We start from the raw sequence: 27635 nt of genomic DNA on the forward strand, positions 1-27635 counted from the left end.
GACACCTGCTAACTGCTTTCTATTCCTTTACAGGCCTCTCCTGTGAGTGGGTTAACACGTTCAGAACCAAAGTCCCTATTATCAGGGTTGAAGGCTCTTTCTCACCCAAAAATCTTTGGAATTCCACGTCCCATATACAGACTTAACAATCCTGGGGAAACTGTAAGCCCCTGTACACACGGTCGGAGATTTCCACAACCAAATCCGTCGGATTCTGCCCGTCGGATTTTGTCCGTCGGATCTTGTCCGAAACTGTTGCATACACACGGTCGAACAAAGTTGGCGAAAAATCCGATCTTTCAGAACGTGATGACGTAATTTCATTACAATGGGACTACATTCAGGCTAGTAGCCAATAGCTTTGATGTAGGAATTTGATCTGAGCATGCGTGGCACTTGGTCCGATCAAAATGCTCTACACATGATCGGATTAGGTCCGACCGGCCCAGTTGGTCGGGAAATATTTCCAACATGTTGGAAAATTGGGTCCGACGGAGATTCGGACGGAATCAGTCCGATGCATACCACACACAGTCGGATTATCCGACGACACGGTCCGATAGGACACATTCCGACAGATTCTCCGACCGTGTGTACAAGGCTTTAGTCAGTTTTCTCTTTTTTTCCAGATCACCCTAAAACCCCTCAACCTGCATGGATGAGTACTTGTTTAAGGAACCACAACCCAAATAATGGGGAAACATGCCTGTCTTGCAGGACCCATCCCTATATATATATACACACATATAGTAGGGAAACACTTGTTAATGTTGCTCTAGCCATATAATGCTAATTATTTATATGCTACACTAAATTGTTTGAAAGGTATCAAACCTTTTAAAGATAAATTTGTATCATAAAATAGATTGTCTGCTGGACTTGATGCAGATATTTTACTATCTGCAGTCGGGAGAATGTTTACAAGTTAAAAATGGAAAGTAAAGCAGCACATTCCTGCCCGGTGCTGTAGATGTTTTCAATTTAGGCTCGATTCTCCGACTTTCCATTTATTCAATGGATACATTAGTGTTTGCTCAGAGTTTGGGAGAAATCATAGCCGGCTGTTTATATAGTAGATTAGCCGGCCAAAATGAAAGGCAATCTTCTAACAGAGGAGCGGATTAGTATTTCTAAATATTAACGCACAGATATTTTCAGAAATGTATCAGTGTAATAAATGGCTGAAAAATTTATTTTCATTAACCACATTTATTAAACAACAGAAAGAGATTAGTCTCCCCTACGCAGAAAAAGACGTGTTAAAGAAAGCTTCGCTGAGCCTCTGCTTATGACTTGAAATAAAACAAAAACGTCATGTTTGGTGACAAGCAGGAACCATTTGGTATAAAGTGGGCTCTGTGCACAAGTGTCTGATGTACTGTCCTTGTTGCTTATAGCAACCAATATCATCTCCTTTTATTGTTTCCATTGCATTATGAGGGGCCGATGTGAGTGTGCAATATACAGGGATAGGGACAATTGTAGACACTCATCCAGGTTGAACTGGATGGACTGGTGTCTTTATTCAACCTTACTATGTAACTATGTAGAGTCTTATTGGCTACTGAGGCTGTTGAGGGTCAACAGGGCTGTTTGTTGTTTGAAATGTTTTTGTGAATGAGATCCTGATATCTTTTAGGTATTGGGTAGCTTTAACATTTGCATTCTTTCCAGCTAAAGATAACTGAACTTTTTAAATGTATGTCCTGGTTTCAATATGACTGAACTGGATGTCTAACCACTTTCAATATGTTCTAAGGCTGGTTCGTGATTAAAATGGTCACAGGTTTTGCGCCTAAATTGCTAAGTATAATTGCCCAAAAATCTTAAAATGTTTTAACTCACATTTGTAAACATAGTCATGGTTTCTTTAGCCAGTTATATATACAGGCATACCCCACTTTTAAGTACACAACTAAAGCTGGAAAGTGCAAAATCAGGCTCACTTCTGCATAGAAACCAATGAGCTTCTAACCCCAGCTTGTTCAATTAATCTTTGATAATAAAACCTGGAAGCTCATTGGTTTCTATGCAGAAGTGAGGCTGATTTTGCACTTTCCAGCTTTAGTAAATAAACGCCATTGTGTACTTAAAAGTGGGGTATGCTTGTATATGCTTATATAAAGACATCACTGGCGCCTTAGCATGGCATCATTGGTCCAGCTAGAGAAATCAATAGGTTCAAATGTTCTTATTTTGCTCTTACAATGCTGAAAAGGGCATATGGGTACACCAGTGTACAAATACAGCAGTCCTTTCTGATAGGTGCCGGTCCAATCATGTTGCTCCTTCTTTCAAAATGTTCAGTCTAAACCAGGGGTAGGCAACCTTTCAGAGTTTGAGATCTACCTGGACAACATGGAGAAAATCAAAGATCCCCGGGGGAAGGGGGGTCACCCTTTAAAAAAAAAAAAATCAAGTGCCCAATAAAAACACAGCATAGTGTCCTGTGCCCCCCCCCCCCCACTCTCACGAGTGTCCTCCACTCCCCTTTACATCATTCCCCTCACAATAGTGTCCTCTGCCCCCCCACACAGTAGTTTTCCTTCCCCCTCCCACAGTAGGGACCTCTGCCCCCCATACAATAGTGTTATCTGCCTCCCGATAGCAGTGTTCTGCCCCCTTTTACGTCAACCCCCACTATATTGTCTTCTGCCCCCTCCGCACTACAGTAGGTAGTAGGTAATGTCCTCTGCCCCTCCTACTATTACAGTGTCCTGTGCCCCCCCAATGCACTGTCCTTTGTCCTCTTCATGCACCCCCACTGTAGTGTCCTCTGCCCCCTCACTAATGCAGTGTCCTCTGTCCCCTTCACCCCCCCCCACTTTTGTGTCCGTTCTCTCCTCCCGAAGCAATGTCCTCTGTCCCCTTCACATCCTCCCCAGTATAAACTGATAATGAAGGGCACACAAGTGGTTAAAAGAGGATATTAGCCAAACTTTTCCATTCTTGACAAATGACAATTTGCTGATTTTTTTTGTTTTTTATTGGGTTCTTGTATTTCTCTCGGTAGCTGAGTCACCACCTGTTTATGTCAATGGTTTGGGACATTTCATTAATGTATTTATTTTTACTTAAAGCCATTGACGTGATAGCTAATTCATAGAAATCCTAAGTAGTGACTAAGCACATGTCCCTTAGATATAAAGAAGGTAGGATGTATTGGAAAATAAGCATATACGGTTTCTAAATGAAACCTTATGGTACTTTTTTTTAGAGCTGCCAATGTGGACTAAGTTTTTGAACATGTGGGCTTTGTTAAATCTTAGCTTGTAAACGCTTGTCTGAAGAGCAGACACTTCAGCAAGCATTTACACAGCATTTAACACGCTTTAAACAGCTTTCTTAAAGCCCTTAAGCAACGTTCACTTGCATTGTAAAATTGATCTAAAAGTAACACTTGTCTTTGCCAATGTTTACAGAAAGCACAGCCAAATATGAACCAGCTTATACAGTAAATAAATCCTCATTGCCTAAACAAAATCTGCTTCACTATGTCCCCACAGACAAGTTATTCCCCCATTGGGTGCTGCCATCTTGCCTCTCGCACAGCATAGAGAAGGTTAAGCTAGGCTGTTAATCACGGGCCACATGTCAAGTATACCTTGGCCCTTTCTGTTAAAGACAATTGTCGCTGCGCTCTGCACTCATTTATGGTAAGGAGAACTGGTTAGAGATTGAGATGGCGGCTTTACTATTCACTTTTAATGAAAGTCTAAATTTACATATCAATAGCTGTACTGATTATTTTGCTAGTGTTGTGTAACAGCAGCTATGTGCTATGACATAGTTTGGTTTATCTAGACCTATCAGGGTACTATAGGCATGGGATCCTTCCCAAGGTACCCACTCTAACCTGCCAATACACCATGCAAACCCTGGAAGACTCCTAGTCTGGCCCAACCAGCACCCTCCAAGTATTCCCTCTTATACCTAATTCAAGCCTTACGGCATTAGACCTCAATATCTGCCTCAGCCAGCACCATCAGTTTCCAGAGGATGGGGAATGGAAAAGTTCACTTTAACGAGAGTGCTGATTGCACCTCTAAATAAATTTTACGTGGGCTTCAAGCTTAAAGAAAGTTGCTCAAAGCTTGTTAAAGTGGTTGTAAACCCTTACAACACACTTTGACCTACAGGTAAGCCTAGATTAAGGCTTACCTGTAGGTCCAAGAAATATCTCCTAAACCTACACGGTTTAGGAGATATTTGCTGAAAGACAGGCACCACTGTCTACGACGCTGCCATAGACAGCTGCGCGCAGACGCACTGAGTGCGGCACCCGTCAACGGCGATATACCTCGCATGTTGGCTCCCGTGCGCATGCGCGGGAGTGACGTCATCGCGGCTTCACCGAATGACAGCGGCGGAGCGGCTAGACCCACCGAGATGATGGATGCGCCGGACTACAGGGGACAGCGGTGACTTCGCTGGCTCCTGTGTCAGGTAAGTGACACATAATGGGCTACTATGCGATGCATAGTAGTCCATTATGCTTTAACTTTGCAGGGAATAAAAGAGGAAGTAAACCCATCAGGGTTTACTTCCTCTTTAAAGACTAAGTTCCCCTTAAGGCCCCATGCACACCTGATGTTTTTTTCAGTTGCTCTGAGGGGCATCAAGTGTTTTTTTTCCCTGCCTCCAAATTCACCTGCATGTTAACTTACTGTATGTGTCCATGCATTCATAGACTTTTAGCAGCGATTAGTGGCAGGAGAGTGTAGAGGCAAGAAACAACCCTCTACCGGTGCATCCAGGAACAGCAGAATTTGGGCAGAAAATATGCGTGACCCTTGTAAACGTGCCTAAACAAGTGTCGACGCTAGGTGCGTTTAGTGCGTGAATGTCAATTAATTTCAATGGCCTTGATGCCTGTAAATGCTTGTAAAAGTGTCTAACGCTTTTACAAGTATCAGATATTTTTTCTGGGAAAATGCTGCTGGCTTCTAGCAGAGTTAAAAAAAAAAAGTCCTTTGTGCATGAGGCCATAGGAGCATGCTACATTTTACACCAATGTACACACACCTTCCACCATCAGCGCTCCCCTCTCTGTGACAGTGGGTGGGGAAACTTCTCCCAGCACTCTCTGTCAAAATTTGAAAACATTGCTGCTGTGTGGGGCTCAGCCCACACAGCCGTGTCATTCATTCACAGTTTCCTGTGAATTACTGAACTACAAGTACCATCATCTGCCACAGAAGATGGCTTGTAGTTCTCAATGAACTGCAAGGGCACTGGTATGCGTTCATTGCTTCTTCTTGCATGGGAGGTACTGGCAGACAGCTGACCTAGAGTCTACAGGATTCTGGCATTGCACCTGTGATCTGCTGATTGCAAATGCAATGCTTTACAGGCTGCAGTGTAAAAAAATAATAAATGCACTTTTTTTTCTTTAGCTGCAAAATATGCGCATTTATTATTATTATTTATTTTTTATTTTGTATCCTTTAAATGCTGTGTCAATGCTTGCTTAAGATGCTGCTTCCCAGACTAGAATTTACAAGATAATAATAAATAATGCTTGCACAATAATGATGATATTTCTTAATATGTGTTTTTCAGAGACATTGCTCTCATTTTCGAACATTAAAAAAAAAACTGAAATTCTCTGTATGCGGTATCTCCTTTGTTTACTTTCTGTTTATTCTGTAGATTCATGGAGTTACAGTATGAATCTGTACGTTAAAATAACAATAGTAATAAATGATGGCTCATGTCCATTCACGGAGAAATTTGAGTGTTTATTTTAAATTAATCCTCGTCCTTTAATTTTCGAGTAGCCCAGACAGGCTGTTTTCTTTTTCTTCCCCAAAGTACTAACCTTAAATATTTACATTTCATCTGATAGGAACTTTTTATCATTGTCATGCAGCCTTTTTGAACTGTTTACAATTAAATATGGGAGCATTTGAAATGTCGTAATAAAAGCATTTTACGCAAGATGTATATTTTTCTATGCTGTGATGTGTTTTATTGGAGCTTCAGGCCCCACTTCAGAAATTTACATCTCTATATATGAGCTGTACTACATTCTGTATAGAGGATATATATGCTGTCTATGGTATATAAGTACAATACTACGCCAATGTAATGTTAAAACAAACCTGTACTTTGCACTTGTAGGATCGCACATAAGTTTCATGATGTGACTTTAAAAGTCATTTCTAAATATTTATTCTCACTTGGTCTGGTCCACTTATTGGCCACGTCCAGAGGGATGAGAACGCTGATAGGGTTGTTCTTATTTTGCACCCGCAAGGTCATACTGCTCAAATGGAAGTCTCTGATGGCATCTACACTTGATTTCTGGAAAAATCTGGTCAATTCAGCAATACTGCTTTATAAGTTCACTTGTTAAAGTGGTTGTAAACCCATAAAAAAAATAAAAATAAATAACACTTGTAAGACAAATGCATAATGAGCTAGTATGCATAGCATACTAGCTCATTATGTAATACTTACCCGAGATCGAAGCCCTCGCTGCGGTGCGGAGCCACGATACCCAAAAGTAACTTTTGGGTATCGTGGCTCCGGCGCTGTGATTGGCTGGAGCCGCGATTACATCATTTCCGCGCATGTGCGCGGTAACGGCACACTTACTGAAGCAACGGCACATACATGCCATTGCTTCAGTTTGTGTCAGTGTGCATGTGGCGGTTATGTTGGCAAATACAGGGGATATCTCCTAAACAGTGCAGGTTTAGGAGATATCCTGGGTACCTACAGGTACCTACAAGCCTTATTATAGGCTTACCTGTAGCAAAAAGTGGATTGTAAGGGTTTACAACCACTTTAACCATGGGGTTGTCCAGACAAATTTACCGAAACATGGGAGATCTGGGTTACCTCTGTGGGAACAAACCCTTCTGGGGGCACCTTCATGAGCTCTGCCCCCTCCTCCCACTCTACTGACCTACTGGAAACATCTGTAGGGTAGCGACAGTTTAGGTGTTGCCTTTTTTGGTTATGCCTATGTCAATGAACTTTATCTAAATCAGATAGCTTGTTTCTTTTTTTTTTTTTTAAGTGTCTTTTTGTTTACCATATAAGCCTGGTTATGCCTAAGAGGCTTTGTTTTGTACCTTAATTCAAAATCCTTATTTTTTTTATTTTTTTGTAAATTCTTTTTATTAAAGGTTTTTTAAACATGGAAAAAGATACATACAAACATTGAACTTCTTAAAGTTTTTTTAATTCATTCAAAATACTTAATAAAAATTATCTTAACCACTTGAGATCCGCGCTATAGCCAAATGACGGCTACAGCGCGGATCTCCTTTTCCGGGACGACGTCAATAGACGTAGTCCCGTGTACAAGCGGCCTGTGTGCCCCCTGAGGGGCGCGCGCGGCGCGCTCTGTGATCGGCGAGTCCATGAGACTCGCCTGATCACCGATCCGTGCAAGGGGTCGATCCCGACCCCTTATCACGTGATCAGCTGTCAGCCAATGACAGCTGATCATGTGATATAACGGAGCCGGTAATCGGCTAGTATTCCTCCTCGCGCTGACAGCACGAGGAGAAAAAAAAAAAAGCCGATCACCGGCGGCCATGATCGGGACATCAGTCCCGATCACGGCCAGCAATGCAAGCGACCACCTGCCCCCTGCCAGTGCCCATCTGCCCCCTGCAGTGCCATCCTGAATAAAAGTAAGTGCCCCCCGTCAGTGCCACCCAGCAGTGCCCATAGTGCCCACAGTGCCACCCACAGTGCCACCCACAGTGCCCACAATCTGCCTCAAAGGTGCTGCACCCCAGTGCCGCCCATCAGTGCCCAGCAGTGCCGCCCATCAGTGCCCAGCAGTGCCGCCCATCAGTGCTCAGCAGTGCCACCTATCAGAGCCACCTATCAGTGCCCATCAGTCCCATCTATCAGTGGTACCTATCAGTGCCCATCCGTGCCACCCATCCGTGCCACTTATCCGTGCCACCCATCCGTGCCATCTTATCTGTGCCCATCTTTGCCCATCAGTGCTGCCTTATCTGTGCCCATCGGTGCCGCCTTATCTGTGCCTATTAGTGCAGCCTTAACTATGCCTATCAGTGCCCACCAGTGCAGCCTTTCAGTGCCCACCAAGGCAGCCTATCAGTGCCCACCAATGCAGCCCATCAGTGCCCACCAATGCAGCCTATCAGTGCCGCCTAATCAGCGCACTTCAATGAAGGAGAAAAATGACCCGTTTGCAAAATTTTATAACAAACTATTAAAACATGATTTTTTTTTTTTTGCATCTTTTTTGTTTGTTTAGCAAAAAATAAAACTCCGAGCTGTAACTAAATACCACCAACAGAAAGCTCTATTTGTGGGAAAAAAATGATAAAAATTTCATTTGGGTACAGTGTTGTATGACCGCGCAATTGTCATTCAAAGTGCATCAGCGCTGAAAGCTGAAAATTGGTCTGGGACTGAGGGGGTTTAAGTGCCCAGTAAGCAAGTGGTTAACCACTTCCCGACCGGCGCACGATGATGTAGGTCGGTAGAATGGCATTGGCAGGCAAATTGGTGTACAGGTACATCCACTTGTAATTGCCACCCTGCCATCGCATGAACGCCGCTGCGGGCGCGCCCCGGTCGGGACCCCCGTGAGTCCAGTCACGTGTCCCGCGGACTCGATTGACGCGGGGACACCCACAATCGTCTCATGGGGAGATGCTGATGTAAACAGCATCTCCCCGTTCTGCCTAGCAACAAGTGACACTGATCTCTGCTCCCTGTGATTGGAGCACAGATCAGTGTTCACTAACACACAGCCCAGGCCCCCACAGTTAGTAACACGCCCCTAGGACACACTTAACCCCTACACTGCCACCCCCTGGTTAACCCCTTCACTGCCAGTGTCATTTACACAGGAATCAGTGCATTTGTATAGCACTGATTGCTGTATAAATGACAATGGTCCCAAAAATGTGTCAAAAATGTCCAATGTGTCCACCATAATGTCGCAGTCACAATAAAAATCGCTGATTGCCGCCATTACTAGTAAAAAAAAAATATTAAAAATGCCATAAAACTAGCCCCTATTTTGTAAACGCTATAAATTTTGCGCAAACCAATCAATAATCGCTTATTGTGATTTTTTTTTACCAAAAATATACGGAAGAATACGTATCGGCCTAAACTGAGGAAAAAAATGTTTCTTTATATATTTTTGGGGGATATTTATTATAGCAAAAATAAAAAATAATGTGTTTTTTTCCAAATAGTCACTCTATTTTTGTTTATAGTGCAAAAAATAAAAACCGCAGGGGTGATCAAATACCACCAAAAGAAAGCTCTATTTGTGGGGAAAAAAGGACGCCAATTTTGTTTGGGAGCCACGTTGCACAACCGCGCAATTGTCAGTTAAAGCGACACAGTGGTGAATCGCAAAAAGTGGTCTGCTCTTAAGCCAGCAAAATGGTCCGGTCTGAAAGTGGTTAAAAAGTGATCTTGCCATAATGATCCTTGTTCAGACACTTCTCATTAAAGGGTAACGACTCTCTCACACTGTCTCCCAATAGTGCTCCTGCATTGCAGCCCTGTCACATAAGTGTCTTATGGACAGATAGAGCTGGCTACACACAAGTGCTTCCATAGCAAGCTGTTTGCTATAGGGGAACTCTGTGAGGGGGAGGAGCCATGAGCGCCGTCAGGGCACCCCTGAAGAGAAGGCTTGGGGCAGCTCTGTGCAAAACCATTACACAGGTAATTATAGCAGGTTTGTTATTTAAAAAAAATAAAAACTGTGCAATCACAGTCACTTTAAGCAAATTAAATGGCATTTACATCAGCTTTAATCACTCTCTCCCCAGCTGTACAAACCTATCCAAACCAGGAGTTTCCCTTGTACAGTGGATTGTCTCACTGCCTCCATGTAACATTGCTGGGTCAATGACCAAGCTCTAGTTCATAGAAAAAGGGGATTACATTATTTGCTCCTCCATACCTGGAAGTACCTGGTGTTGTTCCCCTCAGCTGAATGGAGCAGCAGGGGAGCAACTATGTATGGTCCCTTCCAGAAGGGGGCTTTCATTAAAGTCTGTTGCTTTGTCTTGCATTAATTAGAATGGCACATTAATGCACAAATACAGTATTTGACAACGAACCCCCGCTGCAGTGCACCACGACACACATGCAGTGCCTTGTAGTGCGCTGTGATACAAAAATTGTGCAGGTCTGTTAAAACCTACATTATTGTCCATACTTGTATTGCTGATAAAGCGAGTTGTTGTGTCTGTTTAACATGAAAACACGTTGCACTATCCAGATAAAGTTCTAGTGCATCAATAATTAAACAGAAACAAATAAAGTGTTTAAACAGGAAGGATTCATGCAAGATAAATAAATTCATAAAAACCCAAAGAAAATTCATTGAGAAAAATTTCACGGTGCAAAACAGTCCGTTAATATATGCTCAGTGCAAAACAATCCATATGTGTGATGCCCAAATCTAAAGATGCTGCATGTATATACCCCACTTCACACCCGGCTGCGCACCCCACCCACAGGCCTCTTACTGACAGGTAAGACCCAAAAGATGGAGGTCTGGCTGCACTGTTTGGGAGAAATCTCACTGGGATGGATGGATGGCACAGTCCTTGGCTCAGGAATGATGATTTCCAAAGGAACCAAGGTAGTCCACAAATAAAACTCGGGAAGAGATCAATGCAAAGAAGGGACTCTTTGTAGCAATGTCAAATATCAGCATTTATTAGGATAAAAAGCGACTCACAAAAAAGCAGGTCAAAAACAGCATGTAAACCAGATAAGCGCAGTCGGCACTTTGGCGGGTGTGATTATGAGCTTGGGCTGTACTTCCCCTATATGAAAACAAAACATTGAGAAATCGGCATGTTTAGAGGATTTTTTATTTTATTTTTTATTATTTTGCCTAGACAAATACTTAATGGTTCTACTTTTGGTTACAGAGGGTTGTAGCTGTTCCATGTTTCTACCTATAAACGTCTACAGCCTGCCTGGGTCCAGTTTTAGTACATTTTTTTAAACCCCTCTAATAAGTGCACAAAAAATATATAGATCTCATCATGACCTTCTTTCTTAGGTGAACTGGCTGAAAGGGGAATTGAATTTGTCCCAGCAATATGGATTAACTTCTCTTTTAATTGTGGTTATAAAGTTAAAACAGGGTATAATTATGAATAAGATTTTCATTGCACAATAGGGCTCCTTTGATCAGGACAAAAAACATAATTATGTGTTGCCTTTTCTCCCAGACAAGATGTTACTAGTTCAGGTGGTAATTTCACAGCTTGGCCAAAATCACGCTAGCACCTAACAATTAGCTGTTTTTCTTTAAACTACCCAAAAATTAGCTTAAGATATTTTTTCAGCAATAAAAATGTGTTTATTTTGACTTGTTCCTAGATGAGTGCGGCGATAATGTGTACTTCAGTATTTTTTATTAGTAATTGAAAAACAGATATGTATTTATTCAAAAAAGTGTTTCCCAGTGTTAAACCTTTTATCCGATTTCTAAATTGCTTTATTTGTAAGTTTTAAAAGTCAGTATAAAGTAATAGTAAGGGTAAAAAAAAGTGCTTGTGGGTTTAACTAATCATTTTTTTGTATAATTCTCCTTTAAGTGGGCATGGCAGGGGGTGTGTCCTGTGGATTAATTCCTGCATTAATCGATACATTTTTTTGATCAATCAAAATTCTTTTGATCGGTACTCACCTCTCCGCCGGCTCTTCAAGGAGTTCCGTCGGAGATCCGGTGACGTCACAGACATCAACGTCACCGGACTCCTCCCCCCTTCCCCAAGTGCCTTAGTCTGCTAATGAAGGAAAGGGGGGAGGAGTCTGGTGACATCAATGTTCTGATTGAATGTACAGTAAGGTGTACGGGGAGGAGCTACGCATGGCGTCACCCGCTGCTGTCCTACGGAACTAACGCGATTGTCGGCTTTACATGCTGTGTTTTTATCATCTTTATGTGAGTAGTTTGTGTTTGAACACAAAAATTAAATCTTATACTTAAGCGGTGAGCACTTAGATCTTTTCTTTCTACCCATGACCTGGCGTCCTTGCTGAGATCTAAGGAGACGTGAGAGAAGTTTTATGGTCCGTGTTAACCCTTTTGATACCCGCTTGCATGACCACCTGTCTGCACAGGGGTCCATGCCATAAGGTGAGAGTGATTAGTTAGACCAGAGGGGAAGGGATTGTCACACAACTGTGGAGAAAAAAAATGACTTACGTCATTGCTTCAGTTTGAATTTAAAATGTATTTGTGTGAACTGTGAAGTTAAGTCATGGATTGTGGAAACTAACTAGTGGCGGGTGATTGGATATAGTGTATACCGCATTTAACATTGACTAATGCAGAGTTGCAATGCAAGGAGATCAGCTAAAAGTAGTTGGATCTGTATGTGAGTTATAATTTATCGAAATTAGTCAATTAAACGATTAAAAAAATCGATTAATCGAACACAAAAATTTTAATCAGTAACAGCCCTAATATTTATATATACAGAAATATGTGTACAGTATGTGAATTGCCTGCCTAATATTTGTAATTCTGCCCTACCAGCTACCTTACATTTCTCCTTTGAAATTCAAATTAGCAATACAGCTTTCCCACTGCCCCACTCACATCCTGTTGTTAAATTAAGCGTGTAACCTATTTTTATTTTTTTTTATTATTTAGTGCAACCAAAAAAAAATAGAATAAATAAATAGAACACCTCCATATACAGAACCCTATATCCACAGTTGATCCAGAGGAAGGCAAAAAAAACCCTCTAAAGCAGGGATATGCAATTAGCGGACCTGCAGCTGTTGCAGAACTACAAATCCCATGAGGCATAGCAAGACTCTTACAGCCATAAGCATGACACCCAGAGGCAGAGGCATGATGGGATTTGTAGTTTTGCAACAGCTGGAGGTCCCCTAATTGCATATTTCTGCTCTAAAACATGGTCCAGTTTGCTTCAGGGAGTAAGGAAGGGTTAAATCCTTCATCAGGATTTTATTGCTGTCTGTGTCTTTGTGTAGGAAATTCTCTTTCACAGGTACCGTCAGCAAATATCAGGAAACTAGGGGAAATACGCTGAGCTTGTACATGACGGAAAAAACCCTAGAGAGGTTCAAACACTTTTTTTACTCTATTGAGTAAAAAAATTGATGTTTTCTGTTAAAAAAATAAAAAACAAATAAAAATAAATAAAAATGGATGAACTTGATATACACTACATGAGATGTAAAGCATTTGTGCTCCTATACATATTTGATTATACAAAATTTGTCTAGTTTTTATATTTTCATTATGTTCAAGACCAAAAATGAAAAAAAATTGTTGAGCAGGTAATTATGTGTATGAATATTTAGGTACAATTCAGTGTCTTTTCATGTCGCATGTGGCAGCTTCTTAGTGCGTGTTTAATACCTGCTTGCTTGAACATGTGCTGCACTATGCTTTTTTTTATTAGCAGAAAGTCTTATTAAATCACTTAACTTATTATTAACTAACATTAATTGTAAAGTTTATTCCTTACTATGTGTGGCTTATGTCTGTATGTTATGCAGCTAATGGAATGTAGCTAACAAGCTGTGAGCAATTGGGGACCTCAACCCTTTAAACCCCAGAGGAATATTTAAATCCCAGCTACATTCAAAACGTTATTTTCTTTAGATGTGGCAAGGAAGGGGTAGAGTCTGTATAGCCCCATACACACAATCAGATTTTCTGCTGATTTTTTTCCTTCAGATTTACCAAAACCATATAATATGAGGTCAAACCTTAGGAGTTTCAATTTGTATGCAATCAGGCAGACCCTTGCACTACATTGTTTTGGTAGAACTGAAGACAAAAATCAGCAGAAAATCTAATAGTGTGTATGGGGCTTATGAGGTTTTTTATTGGCCTCTATGTCCCTGATGGGGGAGACTGTCCTTCACTTCCTGTAAGGAAATCTCTCCAACAGGGGTACAGAAAAAAACAGATTTTTAGTAGCCTAGGGAAGGGTTAGAATTCCTAACATTGGTTTTATTGCTGTCTGTGCCTTCCTTTCCTAGTGACAACTGACCCTATTCTTTGTATGAGTGTCGAAAGAACAGGAAGTAAGAAAAAATATTCCCTGTGTGGGGGTCACAAATATTTAAGAATGCATAACTCTTTTTTCAATCCTATCCAAAGCAAGACCAGATATAGACTTTCAGCTTTACAATGCATGCTAAGGAGTCAAATCACCAAGCTGCTTTATATATTTCACAATTATGTTAGTGGCATATTCTCTACACTTAAAGTGATTGTAAACGATCACCTTGTAAAACAACCGATTCAGTTTAAAATAGAAATGAAAGGCAAAACATTTTTGTATAGGTATAAAAAAATATATATAAATAAATTTTCCCCGTTATTATAAGTGATCACTTTCCCTCTGTTCTCAGCTGCATAGGAGCTGGGGTAGGAGAAGCAACAGCACACTGACCTTCCCAGTGAATGGCTGTGCAGTGGGGGCATGTCAGGACAAGTCTAAATATTTGAGGAGAGCAGGCTGATTTGCAAACATAGCTAGAGAACTGACCACAGTGTGCTCTCCTGCTTTGTGTGGCCAGTTTATAATAGGAAAGCAGAGGGACTAGCAGGAACACAAGGGGATTCCCACAAAGGAAAATACAAAGAGAACAGGATACATTTTCATACAGGTTTCATGGTACAGCAGGCACATATTAGGAATATGAAGTGTTGGGTTAACAAGCGCTTTAAGTTTCTAGTTCAACTGTGTAATTGACAGTGACAGTGAAGGGGTTAAACATTATGGGGCGATCAAGGGGTTAAGTGTGTCCTAGGCAGGTGTTCTAACTGGGGGGGGTGGGCTTTCGCTGACATGACAGCGATCACTGCTCCCGATGACAGGGAGCAGTAGATCCCTGTCATGTCACTAGGCAGAACGGGGAAATGCCTTGTTTACAAAGGCTTCTCGCCGCTCTTCCACTCCAGGACACGATTGTGGGCCCCCCGGCGGACATTGAGTCCCCGGGACCCGCAGGCATGGTCATGGAGCACGTGGCGGGCGCGCAGGTGCGCCCGCAATGCCACAATTTGAAGGGAACGTACCTGTACGCCCATTTGCCCAGCCATGCCATTGTGCCGACGTACATTGTCATGCTCTAGTCGGCTAGTGGTTAAGGCAAAAAAAATATTTATTATTTGATTTTCAATATAGTAAGTAAGTAGCTCACGGACAGGACTGAAGCAGCACAGATGATAATGATACCTCACCGACACGACATGTCCCCTCCTGAGTTACAGTGACACTCCTCTCCATGCCAGGTGGTCCCTTCAGTCCGAACAGCACTAACAGTCTCGCTCCCGGCTTGTCTTGTTCCTGTCCCGGAGACCCGCACATAAGGCTCCAGCCTCTCCACTCGGCTCCCTTCACACAACACGCTCAGGCACTGTCTCTGCCAGACCTGCCACCCGAAACACACTGTAGCAGGCACTCAGATGGTCTCGGCTGCCTCCGGACCAGAACGGGCAATCTTTTCCTGTCACTGGCATTTACTGGCAGGAGAAAAGTGCCTGTTTTTTACTGTCTTCCAGTCAAAATACTGACGGTTGGCAACACTGGGAAGGAGCACTCAGCATGAAAGAAAAACATTGTGAAAAGTTCTAACCCTACCTCACCCTACTAAAAATGTTTTTTTTTTTATTGTGTCTCTATTTGTGTGATTTACCATCACTAACTGCCCTAATGGAAATAAAAGGGGAATCTCTCTAACAGGGACACGGACAGCAATACAATCCCCACAGAGGCTCTAATCCTTCTCTGCTCTATCCAAAAAAATACAAAGTTTTGGCTGCAGTTGAATTTCGAAGAAAGCTTAGCATTGGATAATAAGCTGGGATATACATGGCACAGCTCAGCAGGAATTGGCAGAAATGTGAGCAGTGGGTGCCCTCTGCCATTGACAAATTGAAGCCAGGTGGAAAATTGTTGGCCGAACAGTGGTTATATCCTATCAGATACAGTCACTGTTTGGGTGTTCATAAAGTGATCAGGCTCTACAGCTGTCTGAATACTATAGCCCAGTGGGCATCAACCCTGTCCTCAAGGCCCACTAACAGGCCAGGTTTGCAAGATAACTGAAATACATCACAGCTGATATCATTTGCTGCTCAGTGATTGTAGTATTCTAGTCTGCATCTCCCCAAGGTAATACCTAAAACCTGGCCTGTTAGTGGGCCCTGAGGACAGGGTTGATGACCAGTGCTATAGTGTACAAGAGAGAATCCTCAATTTATGTTGTTTCACATGGATGGAGTAATCTATTCGATTTTTTATGTTCAGCCTGGAAATATATGCATGCGTCGCTAGCATTAGCACATGCTAATCACTGGAATTCTTTATTTACAGGCAGCAGGCTCTGCTGGCCGCAATCAGTGAGAAGGATGCTAACATTGCCTTGCTGGAACTATCTGCCTCAAAGAAGAAGAAAACCCAGGAGGAAGTCATGGCACTAAAGAGAGAAAAGGACAGACTAGTTCATCAATTAAAACAGCAGGTATGTTTCAGTTTTTTTTATACTGGACATTGTTATTTGTATATATACATGGTACCTATTTCTTGGCTTCCTATAGGACTCATTTACACATGTGTGTCTTTTTATTCAAATGCACCGTTTAAGGTTAGTGCTCAGGATTTGTTGGTATTTGCACTTGCAGGTGGGGCAAAGTTACAATGCATACAAATTACATTGAAACATGGTAATAGCAAAAAGTATAGGTAATAGCATAAAAATGCCAAACTGACCTGTGTGGAATATGTTCTGCAAGAACGTGCTTATGTGTTGATAGAGGGGAAGGCTCAGAAAGATGATACTGCAGAATTGGTATTTTGTTTTATATATATATATATATATATATATATATATATATATATATATATATATATATAAAAGTATTAGGTATTGGCAGGGAAAAGGAACTGGAGCCAGGTAGGATCAAAGACATAAAATAAAAAAGTTTCTCGAGGGATTCCCGGGAGGTAGGAACTGAAGGAAAAGTGAGAGGTCATGCCAGGTCTCAGTCTCCCATATCAGAGGAAAGTCTGCCTCAAAGTCATTTTACGTGGCACGTCAACGTACTAGTACAGTGGTGGGCAATGGGGGTACTTTAACTCAATGCACGTTAACACATGTGCAGTATCTCACCACACGGCCAAAAGGTGTAGATTGATGGAAATGTGTCTTTTCAAACTGGTGTCTCTGGTCTTCTCACTCTTTTCTTGTGGCTCTCAGTGGGTTTAAATATCTAAACTGAATGTTACCTCAACTGTTCTCTAGTTGATAAATGCTACGATTCCTTTCACGATTTTTTAACTGAAAACTTCAGGAAATGCCAAGTAGTCCTGTTCTCTGGGATATGATGTTGTAAATTGCAATTATTACTATAAAATTGGCCATTGATGGCTAAAATTTTGAACGAAAATTCTTAGGAAAAGAATGTTCTAAGAAAGTTTGTTATTGTTCTAATCATTAATGGGGTCAAATCGACTTTCATTCAACCGCAGTTCTGCGAAATTCAAAGGTGGAGGATGGAAATGTTTTCTCAGATGAACAGATTACTAAAAGTTCATATTATCCCGCGTACACACGACCAGACTTTTCAACATCAAAAGTGCGACAGAATGATTCCGGCAGACCATTTGATCGTGTGTGGGCTGCAGCTGACTTTTGATTTGCAAAAGTCTGACAGACTTTAGAAATGGAACATGTTTCAAATTTTTCCGCCAGAACTCTGCCCGACCCAGTTCCTACCGAGAAATCCGCTCGTGTGTATGCTAGTCCGACGGACAAAAACTGACGCGAGGGCAGCTATTGGCTACTGGCTATGAACTTCCTAATTCTAGTCCAGTCGTACGTCATCACGTTCGAATCCGTCGGACTTTGGTGTGATTGTGTGTGGCCTAGTCCGTTCATTCGGAAAGTCCGTCAGAACTCTGTCAGAACTCCGTCAGAACTCCGTCAAAAGTCTGTCGGACCTAGTCCCTCGAAAAGTCCGGTCATGTGTACGTGGCATTAGAAATCAAATCAAATGTTAAAAGCAAATTAAATCTTTCAAATTTTTCTTTTCCAAATTTTTCTACAAATGTTCCTACTTTTCTTTTTCTTTGATCACAAAAGTGCTATAATATTTTCTGAAATTAATTTGGCATTGCCTGCAGGAAACCATTGAAGAATTATTCCATTCAATCTGCCCTACTGTTTCTTTTGGCTTTGTCATGCCTCCTGTAAATAGTCTTATCTATATGAGTTAATGGTTAAAAACCTTTTCTGTTAGTATCTGAACATCTATATGACAGGTGTGGCCATCATATTTTCTTCTTACATATAATGCGGAACTTCTTACATAAAGCCCAAGTCCACATTTGTTCTTGAATTTTAAAAGTAATTAGCCCAGGGGTTCCCAAACTATGGTCCTTCAGTTGTTCAGGAACTTCAGTTCCTATCATGGCTAGTCATGTTTGTGAATGCAAGAGTTTTACAATGCTTCATTGGACATGTAGTTCTGCAACAGCTGGAGAGCCGTTTAAAGATCCCTGAATTAGCCCAATATTGTTTGAAATATAAAAAAATCAGCTTTTTCTGCAATACTCACCTCTTTTCCGATGCAAATCCAGAGCTGGTCCATTTCTGGGTAAAATGACATCCAGCTTTATCCAAGCTACTTCCCCCACACCCTATGGGGGTGAGTCATTTAGCCAGCTTGGGCTCATGGTATGCCTGGACAGAACAGTGCACATGTAATGCCATGTAATTAAATTGTATTTCTGCCATTGCTGGGCAACAGCTACACCACCTGCTAGATCCAGAAATGCCCACATTGCCCACACCCACAGAGAAGCCTACAAGGCTTGTGCAGACCACTTGTCCAGCCAATAGCAGGTGAGGTCTCTGCCCATAAATACAGCATTGTGGAGTGAATAGAGTTGTGCTGGCAGGGAAAGTGAGGGCAGAAGGGTGGGACAGACACACAAGGAGATAATAAGAAGTAGACAAAAAGATCAGATAGATGAAAATACCAAACTAACTGCATCTCATATTAAAGCATTTAACCATGAGATTCAAGACGATCCAATATTATTGGCAGCCCTACCCCCTGTGTAAGATCTGGCACCGTCCCACACAAGGCATACACAGGGTTTGTTCTCAGTATTCTTGACACTGACAACAGAGTAAAAGTGTGTATCAAGCGCTTTTTTTCCCTAGCAGGGAAACCTGTCACTTTGCCTTGAGTGGGGAAATTGACGTCTCTTTAACCACTTCAGACCCGGACCATTTTGCTGGCCAAAGACCAGACCACTTTTTGCAATTCGGCACTGCGTCGCTTTAACTAACAATTGCGCGGTCATTCGACTTGGCTCCCAAACAAAATTGATGTCCTTTTTTTTACCACAAATAGAGCTTTCTTTTGGTGGTATTTGATCACCCCTGCAGTTTTTATTTTTTGCGCTATAAACAAAAATAGAGCGACAATTTTGAAAAAAACGCATTATTGTTTACTTTTTGTTGTAATAAATATCCCCCAAAAATATATATAAAAAACATTATTTTCCTCAGTTTAGGCCGATACGTATTCTTCTACATATTTTTGGTTAAAAAAAAATCGCAATAAGCAATTATTGATTGGTTTGCGCAAAAGTTGTAGCGTTTACAAAATAGGGGATAGTTTTATGGCATTTTTATAAATATTTTTTTTTTACTAGTAATGGCGGCGATCAGTGATTTTTATTGTGACTGCGACATTACGGCGGACACATTGGACATTTTTGACACATTTTTGGGACCATTGTCATTTATACAGCAATCAATGCTATACAAATGCACTGATTCCTGTGTAAATGACACTGGCAGTGAAGGGGTTAACCAGTGTGTGGCAGTGTAGGGGTTAAGTGCTCCTAGGGGTGTGTTACTAACTGGTGGGGGCTGGGCTTTCATTTAGTGAACACTGATCTCTGCTCCAATCACATGGTTTTTTTACAACGCATCTCTCCGTTCAGCCGCCCTGTGAGACGATCGCGGGTATGCCCGCAGCAAACGAGTCCGCGGGACCCACGACCGGACTCACAGGGGCCTCGACCAGCATGCGAGCGTGCCACCGGCGGCGCGCTCGCGATGGCAGGGCGGCATTAAAGATTGGACGTACCTGTACGCTAATATGCCTGCCCGTGCCATTCTGCCGACGTACATCGGCGTGCGCTGGTCGGGAACTGGTTAAAGAAAGTCTAATATTTGGAAATTAAAAACCTGTTTCCTCTGATACAGCAGAAATTTACAGTAGATTTGGGTAGTAAACAGCGTTCATTAATAAGGGATCTCAATAAGGAATCTAAAAAAAAAATTACACTACATCTTTTGTATAATATTAGGAATTATTTGATTCTTTTTCCTTTTTTTGACTTTTAATAATTGATTTCCAAATTCCTCAATTACAGGATTGCTATCATTCTAGCCTTTTTTTTTTAATTTAGAGCTGTATGATAAAGGAGCAAGACCAAAAAATTCTTTTGAGCACCTAGGATAAACAAACAAGTAGATGGTGATCTGTGATGGAGCTATTTTAGAACAGTTCAAGTCGCCACAACATGGGGAGGAGTATTGTTTTCTCTATTTCTCAGCACTTGGTTTAAAAAGCAGATGTTCCCATCACAATGAAAAGTCTGGGAATTCACGCCTAACTGTTAAAGCTTTCTTTACAGGTCTACATAGATAGGAAAGAACAACAAACCTTGAACATACCCAACATATGTGATTCTGACTTCATCACAGATATAGCTGCCAAGTACCTTGTTTACAGCCATGATGTACACCCTGTTGAAATGCCTAAGGTCAGTCAGCTGTAGAAGGTAGAAAACCTCTAGAAACCTTAAGAAAGCATCTAGAATACTGATGGCATCTGACTCTCCTGGTGGTAACTACAGTACATGTTGGACATTCTCTGTTTGTCTTCAGCTTTTGGGTCATGTGCATTACTTCCTCAAGAGCTGGAGACTACAGGTAGAGCTATTTAAATTTTCTGATCTGTGGACCAGAGCACAGAAGGTGATAGTGGTGCTGTCACTGTCATGCATGGTCAAAGCGGTTTCTTCTGATGCCAGGATCTTGGCACGTGAACAGAATGCTTTCTGCACATAGTCCTACTAACAGAGGGGAGGTGATTGTGCATAAGAATAGGGTTTGAGGGTTGTGAGGATTAAATGTTAAGGTCTCCCTTTAGGAGGTAGACTAAGTGTTAGGAGGAGCTAAGTGTTATAGGATGCAGATCGCCCTTCAAAGAGCAAAGCAAGTATAAATGAGCATTAAAGTGGTTGTAAACCCTTACAACCAACTTTGACCTATATGTAAGCCTAGATTAAGGCTTACCTGTAGGTCCAAGAAATATCTCCTAAAACTATACGGTTTAGGAGATATTTACCCGAAGACAGCGGCGCACAGGAGCACTGGGCAGGCCGCAGATCGTGCCGATATGCCGCGAGTGTCGGCTCCCATGCGCACGCGCGGGAGTGATGTCATCGCGGCTCCGGCGAATCACAGCGCCGGAGCCGCGAGACTCGGAAGTCGCTCCGGGATACATGGCAGCAGCGAAGAGGAAGACGGAGGACCACTTTGAGGGCTTTGTTCTCAGGTAAGTTATTCATAATGAGCTAGTATGCTATGCATACAAGCTCGTTATGCCTTTGCCTTACAGGGTGCTTTTTTAAATTCCTCTTTAAGTGACAAACTTTGCTCAGGAACGACCCTTGTTGTCACCATGAGTAAACTGGTTCAGAGCAATAGTAAAGTACTTGCATGTGGACAAGTAAATATCTGCAGCAAAGCTGGTGGAGATTCAGAAGCACAGATTAAAAAAAGGATGGATAATAGTGAAACAAAAAAGCTTGAATATTGTTTGAGACATGTGGGTTCAAAATCCAAACGCATGCAAAGAAGATGTAAAAAACTGTATTTTTGATTACATATGATTGGATGATGGAAGTCCGCAGATTTTCACCTTATTCACTAAGCTAAAGGAAAAATTCCTTCATATGAACAGTATAGTTTCCTATAGTAAATCAACCCAAAGCGTTTTAAGAAATCAAATGCAGTTTAGTTAGCGTTTACATCACTTCCCGACCGCCTCACGTACATTTACGGTGGCAGGTTGGCTCCCCTACGTGAATCGCCGTACCTGTACGTCGGCTCCTTTAAGAGCCATAGCAGGTGCGCGTTCACGCCTTGCATGGTGGGGGACCCGATGCACGTGGCAATCGCAGGCACAAGAGCCAGAATGGGGATTTGTGTGTGTAAACACTCAAATCCCCATTCTGACAGGAGAGGAGAGACAGATAGTCTGTTCCTAGTAATTAGGAACAGCGATTTGTCTCCTCCTACAGCCAGTACACTGCCCCCACAGTTAGAAACACACACGAGGGAACACCCTTCCCTACCAGTGACATTTACACAGTAATCCATACATTTTTATAGCACTGATCGCTGTATAAATGTCAGTGGTCCCAAAAAAATGTCAAGGTGTCCGATCTGTCTGCCGCAGTGCCTCAGTCCGGATAAAAATTGCAGATCACCCCCATTACTAGTAAAAAAATAAATAAAAACAATAAAAATGCTATAAATCTATCCTCTATTTTGTAAATGCTATAACTTTTGTGCAAACCAATCAATATATAGTTACTGCAAATTTTTTTACCAAAAAATATGATGAAAAATACATATTGGGCTAAACTGATGAATACATTTGTTGTTTTTTTTTTTTTTTTCAAAATTGTCACTCTTTTTTTTTATAGCGCAAAAAATAAAAACCACAGTGGTGATCGAATGTATTTTGTTTGGGTACAGTGTCGCACGCAACTGTCAGTTAAAGTAACAGAGTGCCGTATTGCAAAAAATGGCCTGGTCATTAAGGGTGCAAATCCTTCTGGGACTGAAGTAGTTAAAATAGACTTTTTTAAAATTATACTTATCTAAGTGGATGCAGCATTGGTCTGATGCTGTCCCCTGCCAGCTCTAAGACTGAGAACTGAACGATCAAAGACCGCTGATCGCTCGGTTATCAGAGCTCGGTGAGCAGAGAGCTGGTCACTGTCAGTCACCGCCTCTCTGCTCTGCCCCGTCCCCCCTGCGCTCACTGGAGTGCACGGCTGTGGCAGCTTGCTGAGAGGCTGAGTCAGGTGTCGGTCCAGGGTTGTGGGCAGATCCTGACTTTATTGTCGCAATCTTGCCCCAGCCTGGAGCGACTCTGTGACATCAGCCGACAGCGGGCTTCAGCCTGCTGTTTGCTTAAAAGGGGTCACAGGAGTGTGGAACGAACTGCACTCCTGTGATCCCCAGGAGAATTACAGCCAAACAAGCTTTGGCTATACTTCTCCTTTAATATATATGTCCAGCCCAAACTTTTTTTCTTAGTTTTGGATGGAGAGAACCTTTTATAGAGATTTCCCCTCACTTCCTGTCCTGCTGACAATGCTTTACCAAACAGGAAGTGAGGAGAACTCAGACCAACAGAAACAGACAAGTGCCTTTCTTTTACAGAATAGCATGCTAAAATCTGGTCTATCTGTGTGCCTGTTTCAGATTTTCCATCGAGTTCAACCAACAAGTATGAAACCATTTCCATTGTATCAACAAAAGGTCCTATCAGGAGACCAGCATCGATGTTGAGATAAAACACTAAGGAAACTTTAATCCATTTCTCTTGTTTTATTTTTGCTTTAAAGGAGAGATGAAAGGAGATAAACCAGCGCAATATGGAAGCAATAATACAGTTATAGATTTTAATGGCATGTGAACGGGAATTGTGCAGGGTTCTGATTGGTTCAAAACAGTCATACATCTTGTAGTGAGCATGACTCGCTCTACGCTCACCTCTCTCTGGTCCACAGACATTCGCTTTGTGACATTTACCTTTAAAAGGGAGTCTTTTAAGATAAAAATATGAGATTTCTGTTGACAAAAAACATGCAGTTTTTAGGGTTGTCATCTTTACCTTTGCTTTACTGCTTAGTGAATCACTAACCTGGAACAAGTATGCAGGTCAAGTGTCCTAAGACTTCACTGGTTGAGTGCTAAGCACTAAAACAAGGATATGTTTGATGTACCTGGAGCATGCACCACCAGAAACAAGTCAGCAATGGCACCTTTCTAATTTCTTGTCTGACAGGTCCTTGTAGGTATTGTGTTGCTCACTCACCAAGGGATTCAGTTATGAAAACTGAGTCAGGAAGAATTGGAGGTGTTGTCCATAGCAACCAAACAACCTCTAGCGACCATTCTTTTTTAAACATGTTACAAAATAAAGGCTATACTTTGCTTATTCAATTTATACACTACACATTGTCTTATTGTCCTGAGCTCACCCACAGTTATTATGAGTGGGTGCAAAATCAAAAAGGTAAATTCACAATTGTGGAAGGATATGACTCTTCTCTCTCCTCCTATGAACATGTACCATGTCAGTGTATTTGCATGAAGCACACCTGATTGAATCCCAGTCCTGCTTCACTCCCTCCCAGTCCTAATGCTGCTAGGCATTTTTAAAGCACTGAGGCGCATACACTATGAACATGAGTTTTTTTTTTTCCATCCCTAGCAGGTACTATGTGCAGGCAGCCCATTCAAGTCTATTAGGATGCACCGGCTGCACAGACATAGTCACTTGTCCTAATGTGAAAGGCAAGTGGGTGCAGGTGAGTGGCCCCAAATACAGACAGTGGGGGTTGATTTACTAAAGGCAACTCCACTTTGCACTACAAGTGCACCGCAAGTGTACTTGGAAGTGCAGTCGCTGTAGATCTTAGGGGTAGATCTGAAATGAAGGGAAGCTCTGCTGATTTAATCATCCAATCATGTGCAAGCTAAAATGCTGTTTTTTTTTTTTTCCTTGCATGTCCCCCTCAGATCTACAGCGACTGCACTTCGGAGTGCACTTGTAGTGCAAAGTGGATTTACCTTTAGTGAATAACCTTCTCGTGTGTTCGGGGCTACTCATCCACATGCCTGTCACATTAGGACAAGCGGCTGTGTTCTAGTTGACTTAAATGGGTTACCTGCACAGAGTACCTGTCAGTTAGGGACACATCAAGAAGGACCCTTTCAAGGTGTACAGGAGTCAATGCCTGTGTGAATGAGGCCCTAGGCTGCACCCACACTGTAGCAGCATGTGAAGCAGACTTGCATTTGTCAAGCAACATACACAAATGTGTCAAAACACACGGTTAGAAATGTGCAAAGCTCAATGCTCAAAAAGGTGCATGTGTTACTTTGCCACATTTGTTGTGCATAGGACAGCCTATTGAAATGAAAGGGCTGCCCTATGCATGTAGTGGGACAGCACCGCAAAAAAAAAAGCACATAAGCACAATGCCTAAGTTGTGCAAATTGGGCCTTAGGCCCCGGATTCACACCTATTCAGTTTTAGTGCTTTTTGCATTTTGCAGATTTGCACTACAGTCCATTTAACATGGTTCCCTATGAATCACGTTCTGTAGTGCAATCGGCAAAATGCAAAAAGCACTAAAAATGCATAGGTGTGAATCCAGCCTTATAGGGGATTGCAAGAAGCTGATATCAAGCAAAATGTAGGTACTTGCACTAAGTGCATTTTAAAAATATATTAATGATTTATAAATGAGTTCAGGCATTACACCAGGAAAAGGATGAGGTTCAGCTCCTGAAAGATAATGTTGTAAGTTTTACTTGTATTAGAATATTTTTTTTTAGCTGGCCATACACTTGTAGACTTCAGCCTGTGGGCTAAATGAAACAAATTTTACAGATTCTTCCATCAACGCTAACAGCATGAATGGATGAATTTCCCCTCTCCGGCTATCTTAGCCACTGGCTGTCAGAATACTCCAAGAGTGTCTGCATCTGAATGGATGTGGGCACTGTTGGGCTTACAATTTCCCCGCAGGTTCCGTTGTCAAAAGTCGATTAAACAGATGATTTTTGTCAAATGAAGTGATGCTGCCTAGTACATGCACTGCTCAAATTTCAGTTGAGCTAGCATGAATCGGTCGAAATTCAAATATGGTTTCCATTAGGTAATAAGAATGCACATGGTATCATTTACGGTACATTTTAATATACTTTATTAAAGATTTTTGGTATATGACAGGTGCCGGAAAAACCATTTCCTTCCAGAATTTTACAGCAATCAGACTGCTTGCTACAGGCAACACCACTGTTCTCCTTTCTTCTAGTTTTTATAAATTACCCCCCAAGTGCTTTGTAGTTTCTATAGATTCTGTAGCATCAGCCTGCCCAATATGCTTTTTAGCGTTACCAGTTTTAGAGTAAGCTCACCCCTTTCATCTGCCATACACATGTGTGATTGCTTGGCATCTCGTGGAACAATGAATGTGTTTCTTTTAATGTACAACTTCTCACATTCACCAGCAGATGTCTCTGCTTTGAAAGTTTTCAACTTTGATTACGACACCCTGATGTTAGCGACCTGACGATTATTTTCATGTATTTGCAAGCTGATTACCAGCTCATCCCATCAGTTAGTAGGTACTTCTTCTCATTCAAGCTGCTTACTAGAAGCATTTCTTACTCTGTCCACATCCCTAGAATTGGCAGACTAAGGTAGAAGCAGTATTTTCTATTAAAAATGAAATAATGAAAAATAGCCAGGAATTACTTGAATCTGCTTGTGCTTTAGACTTACCAACAGCAAAGTAGTGCAAATTTATTTGGTAGGTCCTAATATAAAATATTGGTAAACCTGTGCTTGCATGGCTTTCTCCTTGTAACCTGCTTCCTCCTGCACTCCAAAGACATGCAGGTAGGTTCATTTTCTCCTGTCTAAATTGGCTCTAGTATGTGTCTATGCATACGAGATAGGGAGTTTAGATTGTAAGCTCCTTAAGAGCAGGATATGATGGGAATGTTCAGTATGTAAAGTGCTGAGTAAATTATCAGCACTATAAAAAATGTTAAGGCAAAGGAGATCCGGTTGTATTTGAAAAACTGCAAAGCATGTCAGCCTCAAAACTTTCATGTACACTAGGCCAGGTGAGGTAAGTGGGAATTTGCTGACCTGCCTTTGATGTGCATTTCAAGTAAAATGCAAGAAAAAATCTTCTGTCTACAAGAGTTGGACATTTGTGAACACAGCTAAGAACTACATAGGCACCACTTTTTAAATTATTGCATCTTCTCTGAGCTGCCATCTCAGTACCGGACGTAGATGCCGAGGCTGGATAATTGATGGCTCCATTCTTCTGGAGAGAAAAGATAATAAAAGCACTGGTCTGTGAGAGGTAATAAATACCAGTAATGCCCCATACACACGGTCGGACATTCTGACCACAAAATCAGTCGGAATTTTTCCGACGGATATTCTATAGAATGCTTAGTATGATTATAGTTAGAATTAATATTTGATGCTGGGTTGCTCTATAAAATAGTATTCCAGCTAAAGCCTTACTAGTCTTAAAATTGCTCTCTCCTCCCCCCTAACAACTATACTAACTAACCTGTGTAAAAAAGATTTATACAGTATATTTTCCTATTTTCAGCAGGCTTCATTCCAGTGACTTGATCATTTTTGTGGCAGCCAGCAGCGGCAGGAGGGGAATGGAGAGAGCATCCGACAATGGCTATGAAAGCTGAGATCGATCACCAATAGGCTC

The 27635-nt window shown here is 41.7% G+C and overlaps 1 protein-coding gene across 5 annotated transcripts in view; it reads left to right on the forward strand.

Moving 5' to 3' along the window:
• Positions 1–27635, forward strand: part of ERC2 (ELKS/RAB6-interacting/CAST family member 2) — a 1374577-nt gene that overhangs the window by 949496 nt on the left and 397446 nt on the right. For all 5 annotated transcript variants that reach the window (XM_077452044.1, XM_077452047.1, XM_077452045.1 and 2 more), the window contains one exon: positions 16359–16506. In XM_077452044.1, the coding sequence (XP_077308170.1) occupies positions 16359–16506 (148 nt within the window). The remainder of the gene's footprint in view (positions 1–16358; positions 16507–27635) is intronic.

Source organism: Lithobates pipiens, unplaced genomic scaffold (assembly GCF_037356315.1).
Source record: "Lithobates pipiens isolate NorthernLeopardFrog02 unplaced genomic scaffold, aLitPip1_a1.2 Scaffold_23, whole genome shotgun sequence".
Lineage (NCBI taxonomy): Eukaryota > Metazoa > Chordata > Amphibia > Anura > Ranidae > Lithobates > Lithobates pipiens.